At 40.4% G+C, this 27,396-nt stretch overlaps 1 protein-coding gene across 6 annotated transcripts in view; it reads right to left on the bottom strand.

The window, feature by feature from the left end:
- LOC126161894 (gamma-tubulin complex component 3-like) overlaps positions 1–27,396 on the bottom strand; it is a 310,528-nt gene that overhangs the window by 39,394 nt on the left and 243,738 nt on the right. For 4 of the 6 annotated variants that reach the window (XR_007534968.1, XM_049918039.1, XM_049918037.1 and 1 more), the window contains one exon: positions 4,965–5,192. Coding sequence is in view for 4 of the 6 variants with exons in the window: in XM_049918039.1 (XP_049773996.1) it covers positions 5,001–5,192 (192 nt within the window). In the remaining 2 variants the exon portion in view is untranslated. Of the gene's footprint in view, positions 1–4,957; positions 5,193–27,396 lie in introns of all 6 variants that reach the window. The other 2 variants (XR_007534969.1, XM_049918038.1) reach the window with 1 other exon arrangement.

The following is a 27,396-nucleotide window of genomic DNA, read 5'->3' as shown; positions in this document are numbered from 1 at the left end:
AACAATGGACTGTTATTTTATTTTCCCTATTTGTCCAATAAGACAATCAGTATCATTATAGCAAAACTTTTAAATACAGAACACCCTTTATTGCACAATGCTTTATTAAGCGTTACATGTTTCAAAATTTCATCATCAGACTTAATCTGTGGAATAATGTGTACAAGGAAATTAATGATAGCAAATATGTACATAGTAACATAAGGAGGCAGCTTAGTATTCCATACACAGAAATTTCAATTAGTATCGTACTTACATTACCAAATAAAAATTTAGTAATGAATGTAATACAGTTCTCATTTCATACAGGCATTTTCACAGTGCTGTTGTCTATTTGAAGGGAACCAGTGCCAAACTGCCTGTAGCGATTAAGTTATCTAAGAAGTAAATGAAGACCAGTAGGTGGCTCTAGCATTAATCACAGAAATAAAGTTTAAGAGTAAGTTTACAAACAACTATACATTGCTATGAACAACATGTCAGAATACTGTGAACAGCTTGAGAAAGCTACACTTATGCTACTTTTACGGAGGAGAAACTCTTATGCTGACAGCACGAAATGTGCGTCATTACGTAGCACTGTGAACAATATCACAGAAATAATCGTTAGTCAATAATCAAAACATAAGACACATTAGCAGCCATTAACTGGTGTGGTACAAAACAAACATGTATCACCAAATGAGGTCATATTACAACAACTGAACATATAATAAATGACATACAACAGAGTCATTTAGGTGACCCTATACTATTGGTAACAAGGACACATAAAAAGAGGGGCTTGGATTTTTTAATCTTTTTAAAAAGTTTTTTAACAATTTTTCAGTTGTTATCAGTTTACAACCATCACAAAATAAAAAGTTAGAAGAGTATGACCAACTGCAGTCATATGACAACAGACGACCACATAATGGATGACATACAATACAACCAATCAGTATGGCTAGGTAAGTCACAACAATTTGAAATGAAATAGAAGATAGTATTACAATTTTCTTTTCTCTTTTTTCCCTTTTCCTTTATCTTATACTAAAAGGTGTAAAAGTATATCATCGGAATGTATAACAGCCTAGCTTGAAGGAGATACGAGAGGACACCCAAAAAACATCTTAGCATACGGTGGTTGAGGGTGTAGAGTTAGGATAATTAGTTAACAAAAAATTTGTGCCAAGGCAATCATACTGCTGATACGTTTACAGTGTACCACACTAAGTAATAGCTGCAAATATGTCTTCTCTTTTGTTTACTGACTAAAGACTACTTCTGCGAAGTTCACAATGTTACCTTATGACACACATTCTGCGTTGTCAGTGTGAGAGTTTCTCCTCCATAAAAGAAGCATAAATGTATCTTCGTCAAGTTGTTCATGAAGTTCTGTGTTGTTCATCACAATGTTTAGTTGTTTATAAAATTACTCTTGGACTTCATTTCTATGATTAATACTAACGCCACTTTTAAGATAGCTTAATCACCACAGTCAGTCTGGCACTGGTTCTCTTCAAATAGACTCGGTACTGTCAAATATGCCTATATGAGATGAGATCTGTATTATACTCATTCTATGTGCTCGCTTTTATGAGCTTTTTACTAAAATTTGATTTAAATCTAAATATGATACTAACTGAAATTCCTGCATATGGAGCATTAAAGATGCATACTTATGTTAATATGTACATATTTGCTATCGTTCCTTGTACACTTTATTCCACAGCTTCAGTGGGATGATGAAATTTTGGAACGATGTAATGCTTTTTAAAGGACTGTGAGAACAAGTGTTTTCTATATTTCAAAGCTGTACCAAATCTGAAGGGTCACCTGCCTCTACCGCAGATGAATTTCTCCATCAAATAATGGAATGCAGTGGTAGTGTGCTCATTATAATCAGAGCTCATAGTTGTGCAGATTGGTTTACTGCTGGGGGGTATTGTATGGGGTAACTACTAGCCAGTAGGGGAAATGCTGTTCAATAAATGAAGTTTCTTCCAATATATGTTTAATTAGATCTCTCTCTCTCTCTCTCTCTCTCACACACACACACACACACACACACACACACAAGCTTCACTATGAAGCAGTCTAACTGTACATGACACGCTTTCAGCCCCTATCACTCTGTATAAGACAATGGTAGATAAAACAATAACTACAGTGCACTTGCTGGAAGCTCACAAGCAACCGAGGCAGCTGATAACTTCCAGAAAAATGAAAGTGACTTGTCTAAAGTTCAGTGTGAGAAAGTACATTTTATTTATGGTCATGTTGTCCTGAACACATTCAACACAGCCTACACAATTTTGCTTTAAAGTAAATTCCTGTAAATACACTTTTCTTTAAAACCCTGAATCAATAATTGCAAATATTTATAAATAGTTCTATATGTTTCTAACATAAAAACGCCTTAACACAATGGTTTAAAATCCCAAGTGGAATATAAAAAATGGAACAAATAACAGCAATTCTAACAGAGTTGCACAACAGTTAGGCACATGAATGAGAAGTTTAATCCTGGAGATTATTTACAGTATCCAACTTTCAAAGCTGAGCTTCAATGTTCACAACACTTATGAAAAAATGTTTGATATGTCACTGACAAATCACACAAGAATAAATAATTAGGAACAAGGAGAAACATTTCATTCTTATAGAGTTATGACTCCAAACAGTCATACCAAATACAGTTTCTTATCCCACCCATAAGTGTTTAACACCAGAGATTAAAGGCAAATCAATATTGTAACTATAATTGCAGTGACGTAAGAAGGTCCCCGACACCTTGCAGCACTATTGCAAGCTTTCAACTGCAAAGCGCTAATGGCTGTGGGCGTAAACGGGAGTCATCTACAGAGCTCTGACAACACCGAGGCGTTTCCATAGGGACATTTACAAAATCTCTTTATGTTATTGGGTGCAGTAGTCCCATAAAGTTGCCACACCCAGTGCACTGCAGCTGTCAAGGATCAACTTACGCTGACTCAACTACAGTTATTTTTATGAAATAACTTTGTACAATACAATCTCACTTTCATATAGGAGGTGAAAAATGAATATTGAGTTTTTAAGCATGGAAATGCATTATGAAGTAAATTAACGAGATCTGGTTATAGTTTATAATTTACTTTTGTTCACCGACTTGTCCATCTTATGACAAGCTTATGCCCCAATCAAAGGATACAACAGACTTTGTCAACATGATGCCACTTATATGCAAACAATTACATGCCTTTCAACTGTGGCTGAATGTTCTGTCAGCACAGACAGCATCATGTGATCCCTAATTTTTTATTTTTTGGTAGATCTTTGATTTCATTACCATTTCTTTCTACACTTAAATCAATGACTGTGCACATCCCTCTTTGTTTACTATTACTAGTTTCTACAGTATTTGGCCTGTTATCAAGGGAGATTATATTGTGCTCTTCATCTGTGAGTATTCTCGTTGCAGAAAAGGTATTACCCTCTTTAATTCCATCCTCTACGTTACAATATTTGAATGCATTCATTATACGTTGGAGGCTTCCATCTACTGTTCTGCTTTCATGTGCCAGAAGGTTGCAATTTTTCTTCTGAACACTTTTATTTTTGTATGCTGACTGTTTATCTATTTCCTTACCAAGTTTGATAGGTATTTCACTTCTAGAAATTTCATTCACAGATTCACTTGTTATCAATTCTTGTCTACTTTCCCTTTCACATACACTGATATTCCTCTGAAGATTTAAAGGACTACCTTCAGGTAGTTTGGAATCAGCAGGATATGTTTTATTCAGCAGAATATCTGTGTCTATACCAACCTCATCAATGAGAGACTGAGCATATGTCTCAAATTTTCTTTCCGACATCTCACTATAAACATTCACCTTGCCACACCAGTGAAAGATGCTATGGCTCAGAGATGTGCATGTATTGTTTAGAGGGCCACCATCCTGAATGAAATTTGTTTCCTCACTCTGTTCCTTAGTTTTTGAAGGTGATTTGATTTTTATGGTGGAACATAGATCAATGTTTAATTTATTGTCTTCTGTTCCCAAATTACCACTGATTTCATCCATATCCCACTGCAGATTATCAGGAGCTGCACTGTCTCCAACAGCAATACTATTTGTTGATCTAGATCTTGTCAAACATGTGGAATCTGTAATATGGCATCTTACATTTCCAGCACTATGGGGCTTAAAATGAACTGATTTCATAACATCTGAAGTCTCCTCAGCTAACATTTCACCTCCTCCCGCAAAATCTATTTGATTTGACCAATCAAAATGATCACTAAAGCTTATAGTAGTTGCTTCATATGAGTGACCTGTAAAACTGTGATTGCTTCTTAGATCAACTGCTGTTTCACAGAATAAATCATCCAATTTCATGTCCTTAACAAAATGCTGTTGGTCCAATTCTCTACTGAATGAACTGTTAATATCAGCAGATGTACCGTCGTATATATCATTAACATTTACACACTTGGTCTTTGAGGTGTCACTTGCATGGTTAAGGATACTGTCTGGTTTAGTGTGTAGGCTCTGCTCACTAAAAACAGAATTTAGTAGAGAAGTTTCAGATGTATTTACATGTTTGGGTGTGGCTACGCCTGAGTTTTCAACACCACAAAGTTCATTGCATGTGGTGTCGCTTGAAGACAGTATTTTTGGATCTTCCATAGTTTTAGTTGTGTCACCATCAAATGAATTAAATGTGAGAAAACTACCTACACCAGTGCTAGTTTCAAAGTTAGTTTGATCTAACACAGTTTTATTTTCTGGAACATGCTGCTCAGGTTGCTGACACGTGTGTGTAAAACAATACATGCCATTTTGAGTAGTACAGATTGAATTAAATGCATTCTCACAGTGTACATGTTTTATAGACATTTTTGTGGCCTTTTTAAGCTCATTGCAATTTATGTGAGGCAATAGGAGGTTTTTATTTAAGTTATAATGAACAGATTTCTCAGACTTACTCTTTACCTTCTGAAGCTCAGCAGAAGGTACTGGAGCTGACTGTCATTTGACGCATGTTGGAGACAGATGCTTGCCTCCCAGTTCACTGAGACGACGATGCTGGTATGTAAGAGGTGCATTAAGCCTTGAATCTGATCTTCGATAGTGCTCATTGAAGTCCAGACGGAAACTCAACAGTTGCAATGTTAGTTCTGGTTGACTTGTCAACATGAGCAGAAACTTCTTCACCAAATCCTGAAAATGCAATAACTACTTTGAAAAGTCAATAACGAAAAGGGTTGTTACTCAAACCTGAGGAAAAGGTGGGAAATTAATTGTCAGACACTGTAGAACATTTGGGTGTTTTTTGAAAGTCTCAAATCCTTGATTGTCATATAATTTCATTTAAAACTATAAAATCAGGCTGAATATTATTACAATGTAATATTTAAATAATAAAATATTGCCAGTTGGTATTTTTTGTGATCATTCCACTGCAGTTGATTGTGTAGATCATGTTAAACTCTAAGAAAACCTTAAGGTATCTGGAACTGATGGCTTTACACGCAATTGGTTTGAATCAAATCTGTGCTGAATTTCAAAAAACGTTGGAAAGGTAAAAATTTTAGTGGATAGGAAGAAAACACACACATAGTTCAATTTTGGTTCTTTCCTGTTCTTTACGTAGGTGAAGGATCGTCCACGTAACAGTCAACAAGCATAATTGGTATTTTTTGCAGACAACACTAGTGTTATGATAAATACAGTAGAGTCTCGATTATCTGATCTTCGGTTATCCGACCTTCTGTGTTAACCGACCCTGTCACCGCGCCAGCCGTGCGCCAGCTGACGACTGGTCAGTGACTAACGTGTTGTTTGTTGATACTCAGTTCATTGTCGCCGTCTTGTACTCCTCAGTGCTAACTTAGATCTGTAGTAGAGTGGACATGTTGCACTTTGTTTATTGTAAAAATTTGTGGTGATGGCTTCAAAATGGAAAAAGGTGGTCATTTCAATGGAAGAAAAACTTAAAGCTTTAAAAAGAATAGACAATGGTGAAACTTTATTAAAAGTGGCGCAAGATTATAATGTTGGGAAAACAACAGTTGGAGACTGGCAAAGGAACTGCAATGAAATTGTGAAGTGGTGTTATCAGCGAGCAACCTCGGCTGTTTTGGAAGATCGGAAAACCATGAAAAAATGTGATTATGAAAAAGTAAGTGAAGCTCTGTTCCTATGGTTTACTCAACACAGAGATAAAGGTGTACCCATGTCGGGACATATTTTGCAGGAAAAAGCCTTAAAGTTTAGCAACGAACTAAATGAAGGTGAAGCTGATTTCACAGCTAGTGTAGGCTGGCTTGATAGATGGAAGAAAAGGTACGGAATTCGGCAACTTATTGTCTGTGGTGAACAGCTTTCAGCAAATTTTGAAGCTGTTCAATTGTTTAGGAATAAACTTCACAAGGTATTGGACAAGGAAAACTAAACAGGCGATCAAATTTTTAACTGCGACGAGACTGGTCTCAATTACAAAATGTTACTGGAAAGAACATTAGTGTCAAAGGCTGAAAAGGCAGTGCCAGGCTACAAACGTAGCAAAGAAAGAGTGACAATTCTTGCATGCAGTAACGCCACAGCAATTTTGAAAATAAAACTGTCTATGATAGTTAAGCCAAAAAAACCAAGAGCATTTAAAAAGTATCTAAAAATGCTTTACCGGTGAAATGTTACAACCAAAAAAATGCTTGAATGAGCTCAGACATTTTAAAAGAATGGTTTTTTAATGACTTCGTGCCACAAACTGAAAAGTTCATGAAAGCCAACAACTTGCCCCGCAAAGCACTGTTGCTTCTAGACAATGCCACTTGTCATCCTAATGAAGATGAACATCAAGATATAAAGGCCATGTTTTTGCCTCCAAATGTCACATCCTTATGTCAGCCTATGGACCAAGGGACCTTAGAGACACTGAAGAGAAACTACCACAGAAACTTGCTTTCCTCTTTAATTAATGCTATGGACAAGGGAGAAGACATGCTGGAGCAGTTGCAATGTATTAATTTGAAAGACGTAGCTTATGACATGGCCCAATCTTGGGAGAGTGTTGGAGCAAATACAACTGCAAAATCCTGGAAAATTTTGCTACAGAAAAATCAAGAAAATTCTCCAGATGATGGAAATCTACAGCAACAGAGCGAACCAGAAAATACTACCCTGCTTTCATTGTTACAAAAAGTTCTGGGATGTGCTGATGCCACAGAAGATGACATAAATGAATGGATTGTCCAAGAAGAATCTGAAGTGACAGATGAAGAAATAGTTAACATGGTAAATGAAAGAGAAGAAGACCAAGAAGCGGATGTAGTGGAGGAAAGTGCACACAAGATTTCTCGCAACGAAGGACACAAGGCCTTAGAAACTGCTTTAAAATATGTAGAGCAACTGGAGAAAACACTGTCTACCGAGGTTTTACTTCTTAAGAGACTACGTGATTTACCGGCAAGAAAATGGCAAACAGCAGGCAAACAAAAGACAATTACTAACTTCTTCACACAGCAAATATCTATTCAGTCTAATTTGATTTGTATTGCATTAAATGTTTAATTCATTTGGCCTACTTTAATTTAATTTTTGTGTTTTTTTGTATTATTTTCCGCGTTATCTGACCTTCCTGCTTATCCAACCTTGCCGCATCCGGTTTAGGTCGGATAATCGAGACTCTACTGTACCACTTGAGAGAAAGCAAAAGAACAGATTCTAAATGATATTTTATAAACAATTATTAAGTGGTTGTTGGAAAATGGACTACCTCTCAATATTGAGGAAATATACTATATTCAATTCTGTTCAGAAAATAGTGTCTCCTCAGCAACTGATGTAAAACTAACAGGAGTCAGTAAAACACTCCTAATTTTTTGGTGAAGACATTGATGAAAATTTTAACTGGAAGAAGCATATTATTAAACATTTTGTATATTTTCACTCATTAATGTCTTTATTGAGAAAAAAAATGACTATTAAAGCTGTCAGAGGCTCAGAAAGGAGTTCAGAAGGCAGCAACAAAAATTTTTCATCATTTGTACAATACCATACAATATCTGACAGGTAGCAAAGCAAGTTTTAAATCTAACCCAAAATCATTTCCCCTGGACAACTCTTATTTGATGGACAAATTTCTGTTTAAAAATTGGTACAAAAAAGGAAACATAATTGTAAGTGTAATGACATGAAAAGGACTAAAAAATAATTTTTTCTTTAATGTTAATATTAATCATGTACCACATGCTGTTGCAATACAAACAGCAGGCACCACCAGCAACCCGCACAACATGTATCACAGTGGCAGTACCAAGGACCGCACGCTGACAGACCAAAGGCCACTCAAACAAGTGAACCGCAACGCCAGACCAACAGGGACCGGCACCAAAGTCTGGGTCAGCACACCGAGACAAGCACATAGATACAATCAGTACACACAGTCTGAACTATTTCCTGCTTTCGCAGAAATCGACAGGAGCCACTCACACATGGGGTATCACTCCAGTTAGCAATTATTTACCCTTGCCCTCTGGCTCTTGAAAGACTTTGCCAGGAGATCACTTGCTGCGACGAAGATGCTTCTCCACTATGTACATCACCAAGGGACCAGACTTCGTCAATGTAACACTGTCGTACTGGGAGGCCTTGGTATACACTGCTTCCCTACTTCTTCAATTCAATCTAGACAAATTTCTCATGTTCTCTTATTAGAACTTCATAAGCGAAGTATGACCCCAAGAAATTCCAAGTGTTTTGACTCCATTACAACTTGTATACTTTAACATCTGCCTAAGACTTCGGAGTTTAACTTTTGGTTCATATTTCCTAAGTTAAATCGTTCAAGTAATTGGGAAACTTTACATTACACTTTAGACTTTAATTTGGTAAAACTTATGAACTTTAACTTTGTGTCATTAATCACTCACTTCAAGAAGACCCTAGTGGACTTTTGACTCAGGATAGGCACTACTACTGAGATGAGAGTTTTATTTTGTGCGCGGCAAATAATCCAAATTCCTTACATGCTGGTTTTTACGTCATAAGATGTTTCTCTAATGCGTGCCATTCAGTTACAGAGCGAACAAATTCAGCAGTTCTTGCAAGCCGTGATGCAGCTAACACAACAACAGCAGCAGCAGAATCTACAAGCAGCCTCAGCTGCAGCCTATGCCACTCATTCCACCATTCTTCAGTTTCAACAAACTTTGCTCAACTGATGAATCATATGTAGGCACACCAATTGCATGAAGCTTACAGGCTCATAGTGAAATTATTTCCAGACAAACAACAAGGATAGTTTGAGTTTGACTATTTACTTAGCACTTTGATGAACACACACTCATGGCTGCTGCAAGGTATAAGTTTTTCCACCTTCAACAGGCAGTAGGTCAAACTCAAACAGTGGATCACTGAATTATGATGTTTAACTATGCATTGCATATTTTTGTGTCGTCGTGGACAATCATAGAGCGATGTCATACTGAATGACACTATACCTCAAAATATTTGTGAGGACAGAATTTGTGCTGATATTCTGAAACAATTTGATCCATCTTAAGATACAGGGTTACAGTTAATTGAGACTCAGGGCACTTACGATTTAGCGAAGTGTGAGATGAAAATGTCAAATATTAATGAATTGCATAGTGACCGTGTTAGTAGTGTTGTAGAATTTAAAAAGTCCCATGCCTGCTCAGCCTGTGTGACAGTGTGTGTGATGTCACATACAAACAGTAGACAGAAAAACACAGAAAAGTCTTGCCCAAAGTGCTTTAGTCGCCATAAGCATACTCAGTCGGGATGCTGTTTGTTATTTTTGACAAAACAATAGTACTGGACAGATAAAAAAATCTAATCATCAAGCAACGGCAGGACACACACATAAAAGAAGATTATAATTACGCAAGCTCTCAGAGTTAGCGGCTCCTCCTTCAGGCAGAAGAGTTGATGGGGAATGAAGAGGGGTCAAGGAAAAGCATTAGAGAGGTATAGGAAAAGGGGTAGATTTCGGGAAAGTCACCCAGAACCGTGGGTCAGGGCAGACTTACCAGTCGGGATGAGAAGGAAAGACTGGTTGTTGGGGACTGCATCTGAAGAGATTTGAAAACCTGAGAGCTTAGAGGTGGAAAACAAGGTAATAGGCTAGACAGAGATTACTGCTTAAAAATAGTGCACCAGTTAATAAGAGTGAAAAGCTTACTGCATTGTACGTAACAGAGGTGGACAGGGCGTGGCGAAAAACTGACAGGTAAGAAAATGAAAGATGTAGGAAACTAAAACGAAGGGAAGAAAGAAGTAGTTACTGTGAAGAAATGCTGAGATGGAAGAAATTAACATAAATTAAGGTCAGGTGGGTGGCGAGAACCAAGGACATGTTATAGCACTAGTTTCCCACTGTGGGAACGGGAGTATGTTAGTGAAGGTCTATGCCAGCTGTCTTGACACCTCTACATACAGCGTCTGCCATCAAGATCCCATCCCTGTAATTCAAACTGACCTGCAGTACCTCCTTGAAACCTCAGGTCTCCACAAGAACTAACACCTCAAACCATAGAACTTCTCACCCACCCAAACAACGCACCCCCACCTTTCATCTTCTTCCTAAGGAGTCACAAACCCACTCGCCCTGGCTGTCCTATAGTTGCTGGCTTCAGACCACCCACCAAACGAATATCTGCCTTAGTTGACCAGCACCTGCAACCCGCAGTACAAGAACTTCCCTTCCATATCAAAGATACCAATCAACTCTTAGCCTGTCTTAAGTCTGTGCCTGTCCCACTGCCACCACACACCTTACTTGTTACCACTGACGCCACCTCTCTCTATACCAACATCCCCCACTTACACCATCTGTCTGCTGCTGAACATTTCCTCAGTCATTGTCCACCTGATTTCAAACCTATGATGTCTTTCCTACTCACCTTAATCACATTCATATTTACCAACGACATCACCACCTCTGAGGGGCTGATGCAGAAATAGATAAGGGGAACAGCCATGAGAACCAGGATGGCTCCTTCCTATGCCAACCGTTTCATGGGTCGCTTGGAGAGGGCTTTCCAGGGACCCGTAAGTCTTAAGCCCCTGGTTTGGTTTAGATACATTGATGACATCTTTACCAAATGGACTCATGGTGAATCTCTGAATACCTTCTCTCAATTAATTTTCACATAGTCCTATTCTGAATTTCGTGCCAATTTCCTCGAAGTTGAGCTCATCCTCGCCAAAGGCCTGCTACATTCTCCTGTCCACATTAAAACTACTAACAAACAACAGTTCTTACGTGTTGACAGCTGCCATCCTTTCCATGTCCAATGTTCCCTCCCATACAGCCTTGGCATCCAAGACAAACATATTTGTTCAGATGTGGGTTCTTTACACCAATACACCACCATTCTCATCTCAGCCTTCACTGGAAGTAATTACCCCACCGGCCTAGTTCAAAAGCATATTTCCCAGGTCAATCCTGGTACTGCTAACCCTCCAAAAAACAACTTCAGAGCACACCACTGGTCACTCAGTATTATTCTTGTCTGGAATGTATGAATCACCAACTTCGACAAGACCATGACTTTCTAAGATCATGCCCTGAAATGAGATCCAGTCTGTCTGAGATTCTGCCCACCACACCTAGAATAGCTTTTCGCCGCCCTCCTAATCCACGCAATACTCTTGTCAGACCCTATGCTCCTTCTGCACCCATCTCCCTACCCTATGGCTCCTACCCCTCTGACCCTATTCCTGCTGCAAGACTTGCCCTAGGCACCCTCCTTCTACCCCCTATATCAGCCCTGGAATTGGCAAAACATATACCATGAAAAGGAAAGCCATCTGTGAAATGATATGTCATCTATTAGCTATTATGTAAACACTGTTCAACATTTTAACTGGCATGACAACCACCAAATTATTAGTTAGGATGAATGAGCATAAGCAGAGGGTGTATTCTGGCAACACACAATATCTTGTTGGAGAGCAAGCTCTACAACATGATAATAATGACCTCAGTGCCTGTTTCACCATATGGGGCATCTGGGTTCTTCCCCCGGACACCAGTTTTCAGAACTCTGCAGGTGACAGCTAGTACTACGACATGTCCTCGGTTCTCTCCACCCACCTGGCCTTAATTTATGTTAATTTCTTCCGTCTCACCATTTCTTCACAGTAACTACTCCTTTTTTCACTCCATCTTAGCTTTCTACAACTTCCATTTTCTTACCTGTCTATTTTTTGCCACCCCCTTTCAACCTGTTATGTACAATGCACTAAGCTTTTCACTCTTATTAAATCATGCACGATGTTAAGCAGTAATCTCTGTCTTGCACCTTTAAGCTCTCAGGTTTTCAAATCTCGTCCGGTGCCATCCCCAACAACCAGTCTTTCCTTCTCATCCCATCTGGTAAGTCTCCACTGACGTGCAGTTCTGGGTGACTTTCCTGGAATCTACCTCTTTTCCTAGACCTCACCAATCCCTTTTTCTTCATTCCTCTCCTTCCCCCTCAACCCTTCTGCCTGAAACAGGAGCCACTGGCTTCGACAGCTTGCCTAATTATAACCTCCTTTTATATGTGTGTCCTGCCGCTGCTTAGTGAGTAGATTTTTTATCTATCCATAGTTGTCAAAAATTGATTGATTTCATTGTTATATTTGTTGGAGCAGTGTGACAGTGGCTGCAGTAAATGTGTGAAAGGTCGCACCACTTACAAAACTTAGCAAACACCAGTTGGGTGATTTGCACGTGCCAAGCAAATCATACCAACGCAAACACTGATCCACTAATAAGTGTTTGCCCACTTCACCTGTCACACATTGTAGTGGCTCACAGCAACAGGCAGGAGGCGATAGTTCTCTCTTAGATGTGAAACATAGTCGGGACGAAGTGTTTGTTACCTTGACAGTGACTAAGAAAGATGTAAAATTGCAACTGGACACTGGTGCTTCAGTTACACTTCTGAACAAACTTACTTATGAATGCTTAGGTTCACAAATACTGAGTCCAGCTATGCATGAGTTGTCAGCTTATAATGGACAGGGAATTCCAGTTAGGAACTTGCAACACCTGCCCTTCAGCAGTGCCTCAGCACCGGCAATGTTTCAATGCTTTTTAGAACAAGTGGCTGCCAAGGTGCCTTCTTGCTCAAATTATCTGGATGACATCGTCGTGTCTGGATGTTCTACAGAAGAACATTTAGGCGGTCTCGAGCGACTTTTTCATGTGTCGCAAAGACAAGATCTCTTTTTTCCAGGACACAAACAGAATATCTGGAACATGTCATTAACGTGCACGGTATTCACCCCACCCAGACCCATCTGCGAGCCATCAAAGATTTGCCGGCTCCCAAAAATCAAAAGGGACTGCAAGCATTGTTAGGCAAACTGAACTAATACTTCAAATTCATTCCTCACACATCTCAGATCACATCTACGTTTCACAAGTTAGCTGTAAGGCACACATACAGGCATTCAAACAATCATTCTTCCCGCTCTCCATACGTGAATGGAAGACGAAGAAACCCTAATAACTGGTACCATGGGATGTACCCTCTGCCATACACCTCATGGTGATTTGCAGAGCATAGATGTAGATGTAGAGAGATGTCCCGTGCATGGACTATGGAATGTCAGTTGGCTTTTGATCAATTGAAATGAGTGCTACTTAGTAACACATGAGTGCTACTTAGTAACACATGCTTCATACATTTTGATCTGGGTAAACCTGTGGTGTTTGCAGTTGATGCTGCTTCTATTGGCCTAGGCACTATTCTGTGGCATCATGTCGGAGATTGTACAACAGCATTTGCTTCCAAACTTCTGACTAACACCCAGGCAAAGCAGCACTGCCGATCATTTACAGTGTAACCAAGTTCCATCATTACCTTTATGCAAGGAAGTTCTAACTGCAGGATTGCCACAAGTTTCCCTAAGTGAAATTCCCTGATATGTCCCTGATTTCCAGACAAGCTTTTGCATTTTCCCCTGAGAAATTTTCAGATCTCAAGGGTATGTAAAGACGTAAGTTGACAAAAAATGTAAGGACTTCTGTCTTTCTCCCCTTTGTGAGCAAAAATCTTACATACTAACATCAACATCTTTTGTAATGAACTGTTTTTAGTTGGAGAAAGCATGACAAATGGTATGTGTGTTTCATTGAGACCATTGTCGTTATTTCAATAAAACAAAACACATTGGGTGACAAAAATACGTATTTCCTTGGGAGTTGCAAGACAGATTTAAAATACCTTCGCTGATTTCAAAAATGACCTAAGAAAAAGTAGGCTTCTTGAAAGAAGTGTATAAGGCAGGGAAGAGCTGTGTATACCAACACTATAGGGTGACCACCAATAAAATGTTGGTTCTACTATATTCATTATTGTCAGTTATTACCCACTGTGTTATGTCTACTATTTTACAGGTATCGTGTGATTTTCCTTTCGAGAAATATATGAGTACACAGCGTACATACCACCAGTGACTGCCACAATTTTCTTCTACTTATTGTCCATGCTTTCTAATATATAAACTATTTTCGAAGTGCCAAAATGTACTAGAATAAATAAAATGTCTATAGAACACTGCACTGTACAATGTACTTAGGCTGAGACAGTTGCAATTCCTGGAATCCATTGCCCATGGTCTCTGGCCTGCCAAGGAGCACCGCAGTCCTGGATCCATGGATAAAACATTAAAGTCTGCTGCATTATGTCACATACAAACAGACCCGGCCAGAGGGCAGATTGACCAGACTTGATCTGACGAGCAGGGCTTGCACATCAGGGGGAAACGATGAGCTTCAGATCGGCAGACCCAGTCTGTTAAAGAAACCTGCAGAAATGGCCTGTGGAGTTGGCTCGCCGTAGAAGTCCACTCATGTGGCCAGCTATTCACGTCACAGACACCATGTTGATGAAATGAGACCACAGTTATCAACCCACGCAACAGATAACTTGCGCAAATACCCTGAGAATCAATACTAAGGAGGATAGGTATCAACTCACTAAGATGATCACTGAGCTGCAGACAGGCACATAGGAAAGACAATCGCACCCTCATAACTAATTTTTCAACCATAGTCTTTGTCAGAAAATGAGAGCACACACACATTCACACAATCACTCTGACACAACTCGTGCACACGTGACCGCCATCTCCAGCCACTGCATCGACAGTCTCTGAGAATCAGAGCCAAACAAACCACTCCTCATGCCTTCCTGCCTCAGCTGTTAGGCTAGCGACAAGAAGTGGTGAGAGCACTGACTGCAAGCTGAGGGGAGTGGTAAGAAGAGAAACATTATGAATGGTGGAGCAAGGGAAGCAGTGCACGTACTCAGTTGCGCACAGCCAGCAACGATGCATGACATCTCAGTAAACAAACCGTATCATCTACAGAGACAAAAACAAGATTTCTCCAGTGATCCAGTGATCTCACCCCCCCCCCCCCCCCCCCCAACCAAGCCTGTTCTGCCACATATGGTGCAGAAATTGCAGCAATGGGTTTTATTGCTGTTGAACTACAACTACAAAATCTTGTGCTTCCCTACAGCTCAACATTCAAATGCTGCTGTGTTCTCAAGGTTACCAGTGCACAAGGATGATCAGTTCCACTCCTCCAAAGCATTGTGTTGTCAGATAGATGCTCCGGATGCTTCTGTAGTTCACAGTTTTCCCATGAACTTTTGTCACATAGCACAGTAGACAGTAGGATGCAGATTTAAGCATTGTACTGAATTACATGTGCACAGGGTGGCCAAGGAGAGTGAAAGACATTGTTTGGCCAGAAGTATGTCGATACTTCACTCACCGTCAGCCTTGTCAGTGCAACAATTGTTACACACTGAGAATGACCCGGACCGGGTCATCATCCCACCTATCCTTCAGCATGATGCTGCCTTAGGAACACTGGGCATTGTGAGGACAAAGCAGCTTGCTCAGCACCATAATTCTTGTCCAGGGATGATGCCCAGATTGAAGACACTACGTCATGCTGCACCGCTTGGGTGGTGCAACAAGCAGTTCCAGCTCGACAATTTTCTGACTGGCCACACCCCAGCAGTCATGGACAAGCATCCACATTGATTTTGTTGGACCATACTGGGACACACTATTGCTTATTGTACTGGATGCCTTCAGTCATTTTCCCTTCCTTGTTCCAATGAACTGTATGATGTCGGCTGGTACTGTCAGAACACATACTTGTTGCTGGAAGTGTTAGTGTCCGATAATGGACCTTAGTTCCCCTCACAGGAATTTGAACAATTTTGCATGGCCAATGATACTGAGTGAGAGACCACAACATAGCTCCACCCACAATTGAATGGTGAAGCTGGACCTTTTGCGCAAACATTCAAGGCGCAAATGAGTAAATTCCATGGAACTCTTTCACGGGAGCACGCCTTGCAACTGTTCCTGTCCACCGACCATGCAATGCCTCCAGATGGACCTTCCCTAGCTGAACTCCTGCACGGCCGCTGGCACTGCACCCTACTCAATCTGCTGCACCTACCAATGAGGAGCACCGGTCAGCACTAAGATTCTTATTTTCAGATTTGGGGCAAGTTTTTGGTTTCCTTCCGTGCAGGATCGCTGCTCAAAAGACAACGGAACCAGCTGCAGCCTCCGAGATTCCACGATACTGCCACTACATTTTGTTTTGCAGATTCAGTATGCAGCCAGAATCAAAGCTTGCAGCCATTCACAACGGACCAGATGGCTTCTCAGCCTGAGGCACTTCCCATGGAGGTGGAGGTCGATGCCTCCCATGAAAGTGGACATGACCTCATCCCTGATGCCATCATCACAACAGTCCATTTTGCCATAGGCGATATCTCTGCACCCTTCCTCTCCGAAAGGGGGTCCTCCAGGGTTTGAGACTCCAGCCCTGGATGCACATGTGCGCCTTCCTTATGGTTTGCCAAATGCCAAGGAGCCTGTCACCAGCTTCAGTCACAGTTCCTGTCCAGTCTGCTGCGCCTGTACCTGGACCTTCCCCTCACCATCAGTTTGCACCACAACCATGGCCAGGAGATTTGGGGGGGGGGGGGGGGGGGCAGGAGATTGGGATCATAAACACAGCACGCACCTCTAGGCAGCGCCCACAGACATCAATAGGTTGACAACCTACTCCAGAGATGGCATATAGCACAACTGCCACACCGAGAGGTCACAGTGGCAGTGGCGGCAGAGAAGTGATATGAGTAAGCCCCCACAGCAGGGCAGGTAGTTCGAAGTTTACCAAGAAAACAGTCTTCTACTTGCGTACTTTGTGCTGCATTGTCTGCTTGTAGTGAGCTCATACCAGCCTGTCTCCAGTGAAAATTCTAGTGGGACAATAGCTGCTTACTATCCAGCCTTACCTTCTGGAATAGTAGTTGAACTTCAGGATCTGCTGTCTGAGCCAATTTGTGTGTGTTTTTGTCAATTATCATTATCAATGTTTTGGTGTTCTCCTCTCACAGTGTTTCCCTCAGTGCACTACAAATATTAAAGGGTGGCGATGAGTAAAATCTCCTCTTGTGGTTGTATCAAATGTACAACAGAACATCCTCTGTACTGCTTCTTGTGTACTGTTTTGCTTCCTGTTCTGGACCACTTTTACCAATTTTCTGATGCTATACATGAACTACCTTTTGTAATGCTCCCATTCTCTGTAATATAAATAATGGCATCTTGTATGGTGCCTTTCTGTGTGTCTGTTTTAAAAATATCACATATTGATTTTAAATCAAACAATGGAAAACCCAGGATGGAATGTAACAATACGAGAGAAGGAAAGTTGCTACTCACCATATAGCAGAGATGCTGAGTCGTGATAGGCACAATGTTGGTGCAGCATCTTATGACCCACATTACTCCCGCCATTATATTAAGCCTATACCTTCAAACTGATTGCGCTCCCTGTGTCAGTTCCCATATTTTTGCAGGTTATCTCCCGCACTTTTCCTGTGCCACACGATCTTACATCTCTAACTACAAACCCCTCCCCACCCCTCACACTTTCTCTGTTCTACACCTGTTCGCACCCACAAAATCCACCTCATCCAGTCACATCTGCCGTCCCCCATCTCTACGCTTATCCGCCCTCAAACCTGCTACCCACAGTAATACACATATATTTATTAATGATTAGTTATCTCTACTTTGACCTTTGTGACTTCTCACCAATTTTAGTAAGTTTTCACCTTCCACTATTGTTGCCTTCCTCAGATAATCTCTACCCCCCCCCCCCCCCCCCGCATCAATTTCGTACTTTTTACACGTATTTGGGTGTATTTTTGCATAATTTTTCGGACAGAATTCTACTTTCTTAAGTATTTTTTCACATTTTTGCACCACCATGGATCCTTGCTCCTCTTATCTGCATCAATACAGAAAAGTTTCCTTATCCCTAGCCAGATCCCAGTCCCACATACTGTTCCTGTGTTGTTGCTTGACTCATGAAATCCTCCCAATGGCCTTACCATCAAATTACCCATCCCTGGCTGCCACCCCTCCTTCCACAATGACCTCCACCTGTTCAGATTCCGCCAATCCTTAGCCCTCACCAACATAGTTCTGCAAAACCATATAAACCAACCCCAATTCTTCTTGCAGTACCTTCTCTCCATCCGCAAAATTCTCCTGCTATGTAGTCCCAAATTCCTGGAACCCATAACACACATTGAAACTCTTGCCCTGCAGGAACTTGAGCAACATGAACAATGCCACCTCAAAAAGCTCTCCATCCTGCTCACTTCCTACTCCCACCTCGGAGTACCACTGTCCACCACTTCTACAACAACCTCCAAACCTCCCTCAAGCCCCCTCATAGCTGACAAACCTTGTCTCGCAGACCTACTACACTTACCCCACCCTCCGAAACTCCCTCCCACCACCACACAGAACTCAAATCTTAAACAGACCCACAACACAGTCATGAACCTTTCCTCCAGAAGCCTTAGTCCCACAGAAATATCAGTCCTTTCCAAAGGCCTCACCTTTTGCCCCACTCCCAAATTCAACTATGCAGAACTAGTTAAAGACCTTCTCTCCTTCTCCCGGTCCCTACAGTGGAAACACATTTTCGCCACCAACCCCACCAATCAGACTCAACCAAAGACCAACATTGAACCTTGCCTAACTCAGTTCACTCCTACATCCAACTGTGATCCACCCCAACTGCCTCCAAACCACCCCGTTAACTTTCCAGAATTTCTTATCCTCGAATCTTGCCTAACCAACATGGCCCAAATCCCTCAACATGCATACTAAACTTACATCCGCAGAAAGAACCGCAGTCCACCATCTAAAAACTGATCCCGATCTTATAATCCTACCTGCAAACAAAGGCTCCACCACCGTAGTTTTGAACCGCAAGGATTACGCGGCAGAAGGATTCCATCAGCTGTCAGATACTTCCACCTACAAACCAGGCCACAGTGATCCCATTCCAGCAATCCAGCAGGATCTCCAGTCACTACCCAAATCCTTAGGCCCATCCCAGAACCTCTCCCCAGAGTCCATCTCTGATTCATTAATGACATCTTTGCTATCTGAATTGAAGGTGAGGACACCTTATTCATATTCCTCCAGAACCTCAATAACTTCTCCCCCATTTACTTCACCTGGTCCTACTCAACCCAACAAGCCACCTTCTTAGATGTTGAACTTCGCCTCAGAGATGGCTACATCAGTACCTTCGTCCATATCAAACCTACTAACCACCAGCAACACCTCCACTTCGACAGCTGCCACCCGTTTCATACCAAGAAGTCCCTTCCGTACCGCCTAGACACCCGTGTTTGTCGCATCTGCAGTGATGAGCAGTCGCTCTCTAAATATACCGAGGGTCTCACTGAAGCCTTCACTGATCGTAATTGTCCTCCCATTTTTGTACAAAAACAAATCTCCCGTGCCTTATCTCTCCAGTCTCCTACCACCTCCCAAAGTAGCACAGTCTGGCCACAGAGGAGCATTCCTCTCTTAACTCAGTACCATCCAGGACTGGAGCAACTGAATTACATTCTCTGCCAGGGTTTCGATTACCTCTCACCGTACCCTGAAATGAGAAATGCCCTACTCACTATCCTTCCCACCCCTCCTACCATGGTATTCCGCCATCCACCGAACCTACACAATATACTCACATACATCCTTACACAACCCCTGCTCCCAATCCCTTACCTCATACCCCTGTAATAGACCTAGATGCAAGACCTGTCCCATACATCCTCCTACCAACACCTACTCCAGTCCAGTCAGTAACATTGCCTATCACATCAAAGGCAGGGTTACCTGTGAAACCAGTCATGTGATTTACAAGCTAAGCTGCAACCACTGTGCTACATTCTATGTAGGCATGAGAACCAACAAGCTGTCTGCCGCATGAATGGCCACCGACAAACTGTGGCCAAAAAAGAAGTGGACCACCCTGTAGCTGAACACGCTGCCAAACATGATAACCCTCATCTCAATGACTGCTTCACAGCCTGTGCCATATGGATCCTTCCCACCAACACCAGCTTTTCTGAATTGCGCAGGTGGGAACTTTCCCTGCAATACATCCTATGTTCCCGTAACCCTCCTGGCCTCAACCTTCGTTAGTCACTGTCCTCACCCATCCAGCCCCCTCCCTGTTCCCATTCCAGCACTAAACAGACGTCATTTCACCGCCACACCCAGTCTTTTAATTTCTTTTACTTTTTATTTTTTATTATTGTTATTTATATTTTTATTTCTCTCCTTTCCGCTACTTATCCCCTCCCCCCTTCTCTCCTACCCTCCATCTAAAATGCAGCACTTCACTTCATTGTCCGCCACTCCCACCACACTACCCTTCCCCCTCCCCGCCTCCTCCTTACCCCCACCTAGTCGCCACTTCCATCATGCCCTGGTGCTGTTGCTCGAAGTGTAGTTTCAGCTCTCTGAGACTGCAGACGTGTGCAAGTTGCACTTGCGTGAGTGTGTGTGTATGTGTGTCTACTGCTGACAAAGGCCTTAATATCTGAAAGCTATGATTGTGTGAATCTTTTTATTGTGCCTATTGTGACTCAGCATCATATGGTGAGTTGCAACTTTCTTTCTCATATATTGATTTTATTTTGCTGTCTGATCCGTCATATTCAGACAAGATATGCACGCTCCTATATTTCTTTAACAATCCTTCTTAGCCTTCTGAATGTCAAGGTAACACTCTATTGTTACTCCCTACTGATGCCAGTACTGTCAGAGTGGCAATTCGTCGGTACTTTGTTTACTTTTTCTTAGCTTATAATAGCTACTGTGCTCATTATTGAAACCCAAGGATCTGATTTACAAGTACATTGATAGTAACCAACTTCTGAGTATTGTTGCAGTGAAATATTGTCGATCAATAACTTTGCTACTGCATTGTTTGTTTGTTGACACTGTGTTTTGAGATACTTGTTTACTTTTCGTTATTTCATCCAACATTGTTGATTATGTCCAGTATTGTTATTTAATACTGTTTTCTTTAAGTTAATTATTCAATTTGTTTATTTGATTCACTTTCATGATTTATTTTTTTAAATGTGTCCAACAATGAAATTCATGAGTAACTGGAAAATACTAGTGATAGAGAATATTTTAGTGAAAGTAGCAGTGGTTCAGAAAGTAATAGTGATATCCCTGCTGGTATTCTGATTGAAAGTGAAGGCAGACTGGAAAATACACAGTACACTGCAGCTGATACCACATCCATTTCATGAAGTAATTTGACCAAAGCATGTGCCACCAGTGGGATATTCAGCAATTGAATATTTCAACCTATTTTTCACTGCACTGTTACTTCAACTAGCTGTTACTGGAGCAAGTTATTCAGTTAAACAATTTATTTCTAAACATGTTGCTCCTTTGTCCAGCACACACAAAAAAAGAAGACTGTCACAATAGCTGAGGTAAGAGTTTTTATAGCATGGTTATTGAATACAGGACTCAAAGATGGAGCTACATTGTTTTCATACTGAAGCACAAAACCATCTAAGGCATTTACATGATTTGGTAAACAATATTCTGATCCAAAACACAAATGTTAGGCGATAGAGAACTGCAAACATCATGCAGATTGTTATTATTCCTGTAAATAATATCATTATTCCTGTAAATAATATCAATCATTCCATGTTTCTTATGCCATTTTACTTGGAAATTATGTATTTTAGGGAAGCTGGTGAGCTTTCCTTAAATCATGTGCAGTGTTCATTATACGGAAACAAAATCAAATTCACTTTTTTTTTTAAAGAAAATGATTTTTTTTCATCAGTTACGAACAATTGAAAGTGAAGAAGTATAACAATCTGGGTATACCATAATAAACTACACACTTTTGTGCATAAGTAGTATTTTTTCACATTTTTAAATTTAATACAGCATCATATATGGCCATTTAAATAGAACACTGCATGACAGTATAACAACATTTGACATTTTTAGCATTGAAAATGGCTGACAGCAAAAGGATTAGTAAGTTACAGTACTGTTTGTAATAAGAAAATATTTCTGGGTCATTACTTATGCTGGCTATTTTGTACAAGACCATTTTTCGTTATGAAGAGACTCTGATAATTGTATTTCAACACAAGATTTCTTTAATTATTTCCTATTATTACATGTAATTACCTTTTTAGGAAAGTTATTTTCAAAAATGAGTACAAACTCTTGAAGAAATATGTTGAATTTATGATATCTGCCAGGTTTCCTCAGCGCGACTTATTAACGGTGCGTTTCCGGGTAATCTACTGAGTTGTTTCATTTTATGCACAATATTTTGAGAAGTGACCTAGCATCATCTTCAACTCTGTGAGTTTTGCTGATATGCGCACTTGCTACATGGACTCCAACCAAACAGTGAACTACTGTTGGTCTCATGCTGCTGTTTACAGTCGAGTTCCATTCCTGTCGCCCACTATCCCCTTTGATGCTCTTTTCTTTTCCAGCACTTCCACAGATATCCTACGAAACACTCACTCTTTCACCATTTTCCAACTTTGGTGGGTGTGATGGCTGACAAAATTTTAATAAACTGACTGCTGGAGCCCAAGCATCATTTAAATTGAAAACCTTGTTTTCTGACATCTTTATTTCAATAGACTTCTTAATTATGCTGTCCCAGAAACTGTGTTTGCACTATTACACACATCTCATCATATTTCATTTCATGATTATATTTGAGGCAGTGTTTAGTGGCAGCTGATTTGCTTGCTTGTTTTAGTCGGGCACGTCACTGATGTTCTTTACATCTCTCCTCTACTGTTCTGATAGTCTGTCCCCTGTAAAACATGCCACATCTGCACGGAATACAACACACACTTGGCTTTTGGAGACGTAGACTGTCTTTACCATCAAAAAATACTTTTTTCTTAAATGATAGGAGCAAACACACTGGCTGCCATGTTTCCATACAAATGTATGGAACTTTCCGGATATAGTGCAGGGTTAAGGTAGTTGTTTCTCTTCCTCAGTTTCAGTCTCAACCTCTTTCCAGACATTCTTCATTTTGATTGCATCACCCATTCAATTTGATGACCTGAGTACCCATTCCTTTGGAAAATTATTTGCAGGTGTTGTAATTCTTAGGTGAGCTCTCCTTTTCTTTTTGTGTTCCAGTCTTTAGCACCAAATTTCTTTGGGAGGGTTGGCGATAGCTTGAGGTGTGGAGAAGAGTCAGTGTGTGTAGGTTTTGCACAAACAATGTGACTAAAGGATCTATCCATTCTTCTCTTAACCAACACATCAAGGAAATTATAATAAATAATGTATTTCAAGTAATTTTAAGCGTTTTCCATATCTTTGACTATTGGTCGAGTTAGATTCCAGGGACATTTCCACACATAATTCAAACAATGCTGAAGCCAATTTCGTTCTAATCACTGACTATTAGAATATATTATTTCAAGGCAAAAGCCTAATTTATCTTTGCGATATAACTACGTGGAAAGCATTCTAAGCTGGCGGACTTTAATTTTACTGTTAATAAAACCCCAGACATTTGTTATTAAAGTATTTGTGTGAATTATTTCCTCATCCTTATCACTGAAATATTTAAGACAGAAAAGGGATAATCTGGAAAAGTTGTATAAACATAAATTTCACATACAGTTTTGTGATCTTATCTGGAAGGCAGAATTACCTATTCACTACTCAGACTAAATCTGATGATATATGAACCTGCTATGCATATCGAATATTAAAGCCTACAATAATAAGAATCTTTTTCACTGTCAATTGCCACCAGATAAGACTAGTATTATTGTCATACTGAATATCAGCACAATGGAACATAGTGTAAATTTCGCTACTCTTGTGGCGGACGAAACTTTATCATAATGCCTGGCAAGCACTATTGTAAAAGGTAGTTTGGCCTCTTTTTCAGATTCCATCATGACTTTTATATTAAGATGGATGGAGTTTAAATGTTCCACAAATTTTTAAGTTTTTCCACTCCATGTGACCACGCTACAGAAGTGTCGCCCACATACAAGTAGAAACACAATGGTTTCAACTTGGCAGAATCCAGTGTCTTTGGTTCAAAGTGTTCCATGTATAGGTTCACAACAGGTGATGATGGACTACCCATCGCCATGTCACCTGTTTGTCATAATATTTTTTCGTGAAATAGGAAATAAGTAGCTGCCTGAAAATCCCAAAAATTTTCAGCGAAACAATCAACGGAATTTTCTGTGGTTAGTTCCAACGAATCCAAGTGGAACTCTAATAAGAGGGAGATTACATTGAAGCTAATCATAACATATTTAGCCTGGAACTGCAACTGACTGAGATGGTGTACAAATTCAGTGGAGTTGCAGATGTAGTGTTTGCACTTCCCCACATGTTCGCTACAAAGGCATTTCAGGTATTTTGTGAGCTGGTATGTAGGTGCACCTGTATTATTAATTATAGCTCTTAGAGGAATTCTTCCTTGTGTATTTTAGGTAGACCATACAGTCATGGGGGCACTGCTACTCATGTATTTAAGACTCTCAATGATGTTATGTGGGGAGCCTCACTCAATGGAAACAGTCATCATTTTCCTCTCGTTTTTATTCATAGGGTCTACGCAATGTCATTCAAAAGGTCAAAAATCATCTTATTAGGACCATCTAGTTGCTCTTGTCAACTGGTAGAACTACAGTTGCTCTTGTCAACTGGTAGAACTACAGTTCCCTTGTCCTCCTCAAGATTTTCTCTTGAAAATGTTTGATCTTAGCATTGCCACCATGGTAAGGCCTCTGAAGGTTTTGCTGTGAACTACTTCTGCTGCTTTTGGTGGGAGAGAAGCTACAACATGCTCCACAGTTCTGCTGTAATGTGCTATTGGTAGCATTTGCGGAGTGGGTGCAAAATTTAGCCTATTCGCAAGGATCTTTATTGTATCCTCATCCTGGTGTTTAACTGAGATTAATTACAGTATGGCTCCATGCATTTTGTCTTGGCTTTTTGTGCAAGCAATCAAATTTTGCTTTCTGGCATGTACACATGTTCACCTGCACTGATTCTGCTGGTGACCATGTCATATTGTCAACCATTCTCAGGAATCTGCAGAGTGTTCAGCTGTCATGGTTAAGACAGGAAGAAGCTCTTTTGAAGTGACATCTAGCATTTGTCGGGTGTCCCAAATTCTCTCTTGCACTAGAGCCAAGCTTCTGTAGTGCATATTACTATTTGTCACTGGTGTATTAATGTGATGTTTGATTATAGTGAAAATAGCTAAACTTGTTCATCTCAACACCTTGTTATGAAGGTCAATGTATTGAGAATTTGACCTTTTTTACTGGCGGAACTTGTCCAACTAAAGTACATTGTGGAACATCTACCTGTGGAGTTAAGTGATATGATATTGTAGGTTTTTCTTGGTGCAATTGATAAGTAGTGTGCTTCCTGATGTTCTGCCAGGTTGTTGTTTCCATTTATGCACTATATTTGAACAACTTACCCAGCTGTCTTCTTCAAGCGTTGTGAGTTTTGCTGTTCCATGTACTTGCTGCCTGAATTCCGACCAGACTGTGGTCTACTTTTGGTCTCACAATGCCATTTATAGCCGAGTCTGATTCCATTACACCTTTTGATGTCTTGGTTTTAAGAGCTCGCATTGATATTCTGTGAAACATGAATTCTCTCAGCATTATCCAACTCTGGTGACTGTGATGGCCAATCAGATGTTAATAAATTGAATGCCGGACCCTAAGTATTACAGGGTGTATACGTGGACAAGGAAAAAAAATTCCCGGATTTATCCCTGATTTCCCGGTTAAAAATACACTTTCTCCCGGGTGAAAATACACTTTTTCCGTGTTAAGTGACAGTATACTTTTCCTCGGAACTGTAAAACTTATCAGTTTATAGAGATTGCAACGCGCTTTTGTAAGCCAGTCGTAGTTCATGCCACGTGATCTCGCCAGCCGGATACAGCGGATATTCAAAGCAAAGGACACGTCATGTTGTCAGCCAATAGCATTATCACTGTTAAGTAGCGCGTACACACAAATAGGAAAACTTAATGGTTTAAATCAATATACATAGTGTTGCTACAAGAAAAGCAAAGCTTTCACATACAATATTGGTATCAACGATTAATAAGCTGCAAGAGAAGCTTGACTTTCACGTATAACGTTGATTTCCTTTGCATACGTTCCACTTTAAGAAACATCTCACAAATGTGCCAGTAAAAGTTTTAATAACAACATAAATGTATGATTTTCTGGGCTCGAAATTTTTCTAAATGGTCATCCTCAAAAAGTTGATTTTTAAATGAGAGTCAAACGCTCTGTGATTAAAGAAATTCATCGCACATAGTTCATCTTGGGTAAAAGGAAATTTACTTTGAAAGTAATGCTTTTCAGTCAATCATTTGCAATATTTTCCCGCGACCTGTTAGAAAGAGGTTTGTTTCAGCAGTTGCCAGAGAGCGCCAATTGCAGGCGCCACACCGCTTGCGCAGCTACGATGTCTCAAGAAGCCCGCATGTTCGCCGTGTAAAACATTAAAAGATCTTCCGTTACGTCATAAAAGAAACAAGACATCAGAGGATATTCCAAGAGCATCATAATTTCGTGAACCATAATAACACGCATAATTCGGTTTAAAGTGCACATTCGTACGTCCAGATTCGGTTGTAAATTTTCTTGGAATACCAGTACTGTATTATTTCATTTTTGGTTCTTTATTATGGCATAATGCCATACTTGCAAGAAGACGAAAACACGCTCTCTTGAAACGCAGAGAACAGTTGAAACTAGCCAATAGTGTAGAACTAAGCATTTCGTCGCAAATAAATTGACTGCCTCAGCAGAAAAGATTAATAAAAACCACTTTTCATTAGCAAACAGACAAAAATAACCAAGGTGATTAATGCTTGACTGAAATTGCCGCCCGGGGCAGATACCCCGGTTTGCTCCTAGTGAATATGGCATCTTGCGCGCGACAGTAA

Source organism: Schistocerca cancellata, chromosome 2, assembly GCF_023864275.1.
Source record: "Schistocerca cancellata isolate TAMUIC-IGC-003103 chromosome 2, iqSchCanc2.1, whole genome shotgun sequence".
NCBI lineage: Eukaryota > Metazoa > Arthropoda > Insecta > Orthoptera > Acrididae > Schistocerca > Schistocerca cancellata.
This window is presented reverse-complemented; position numbering and strand designations above follow the sequence as displayed.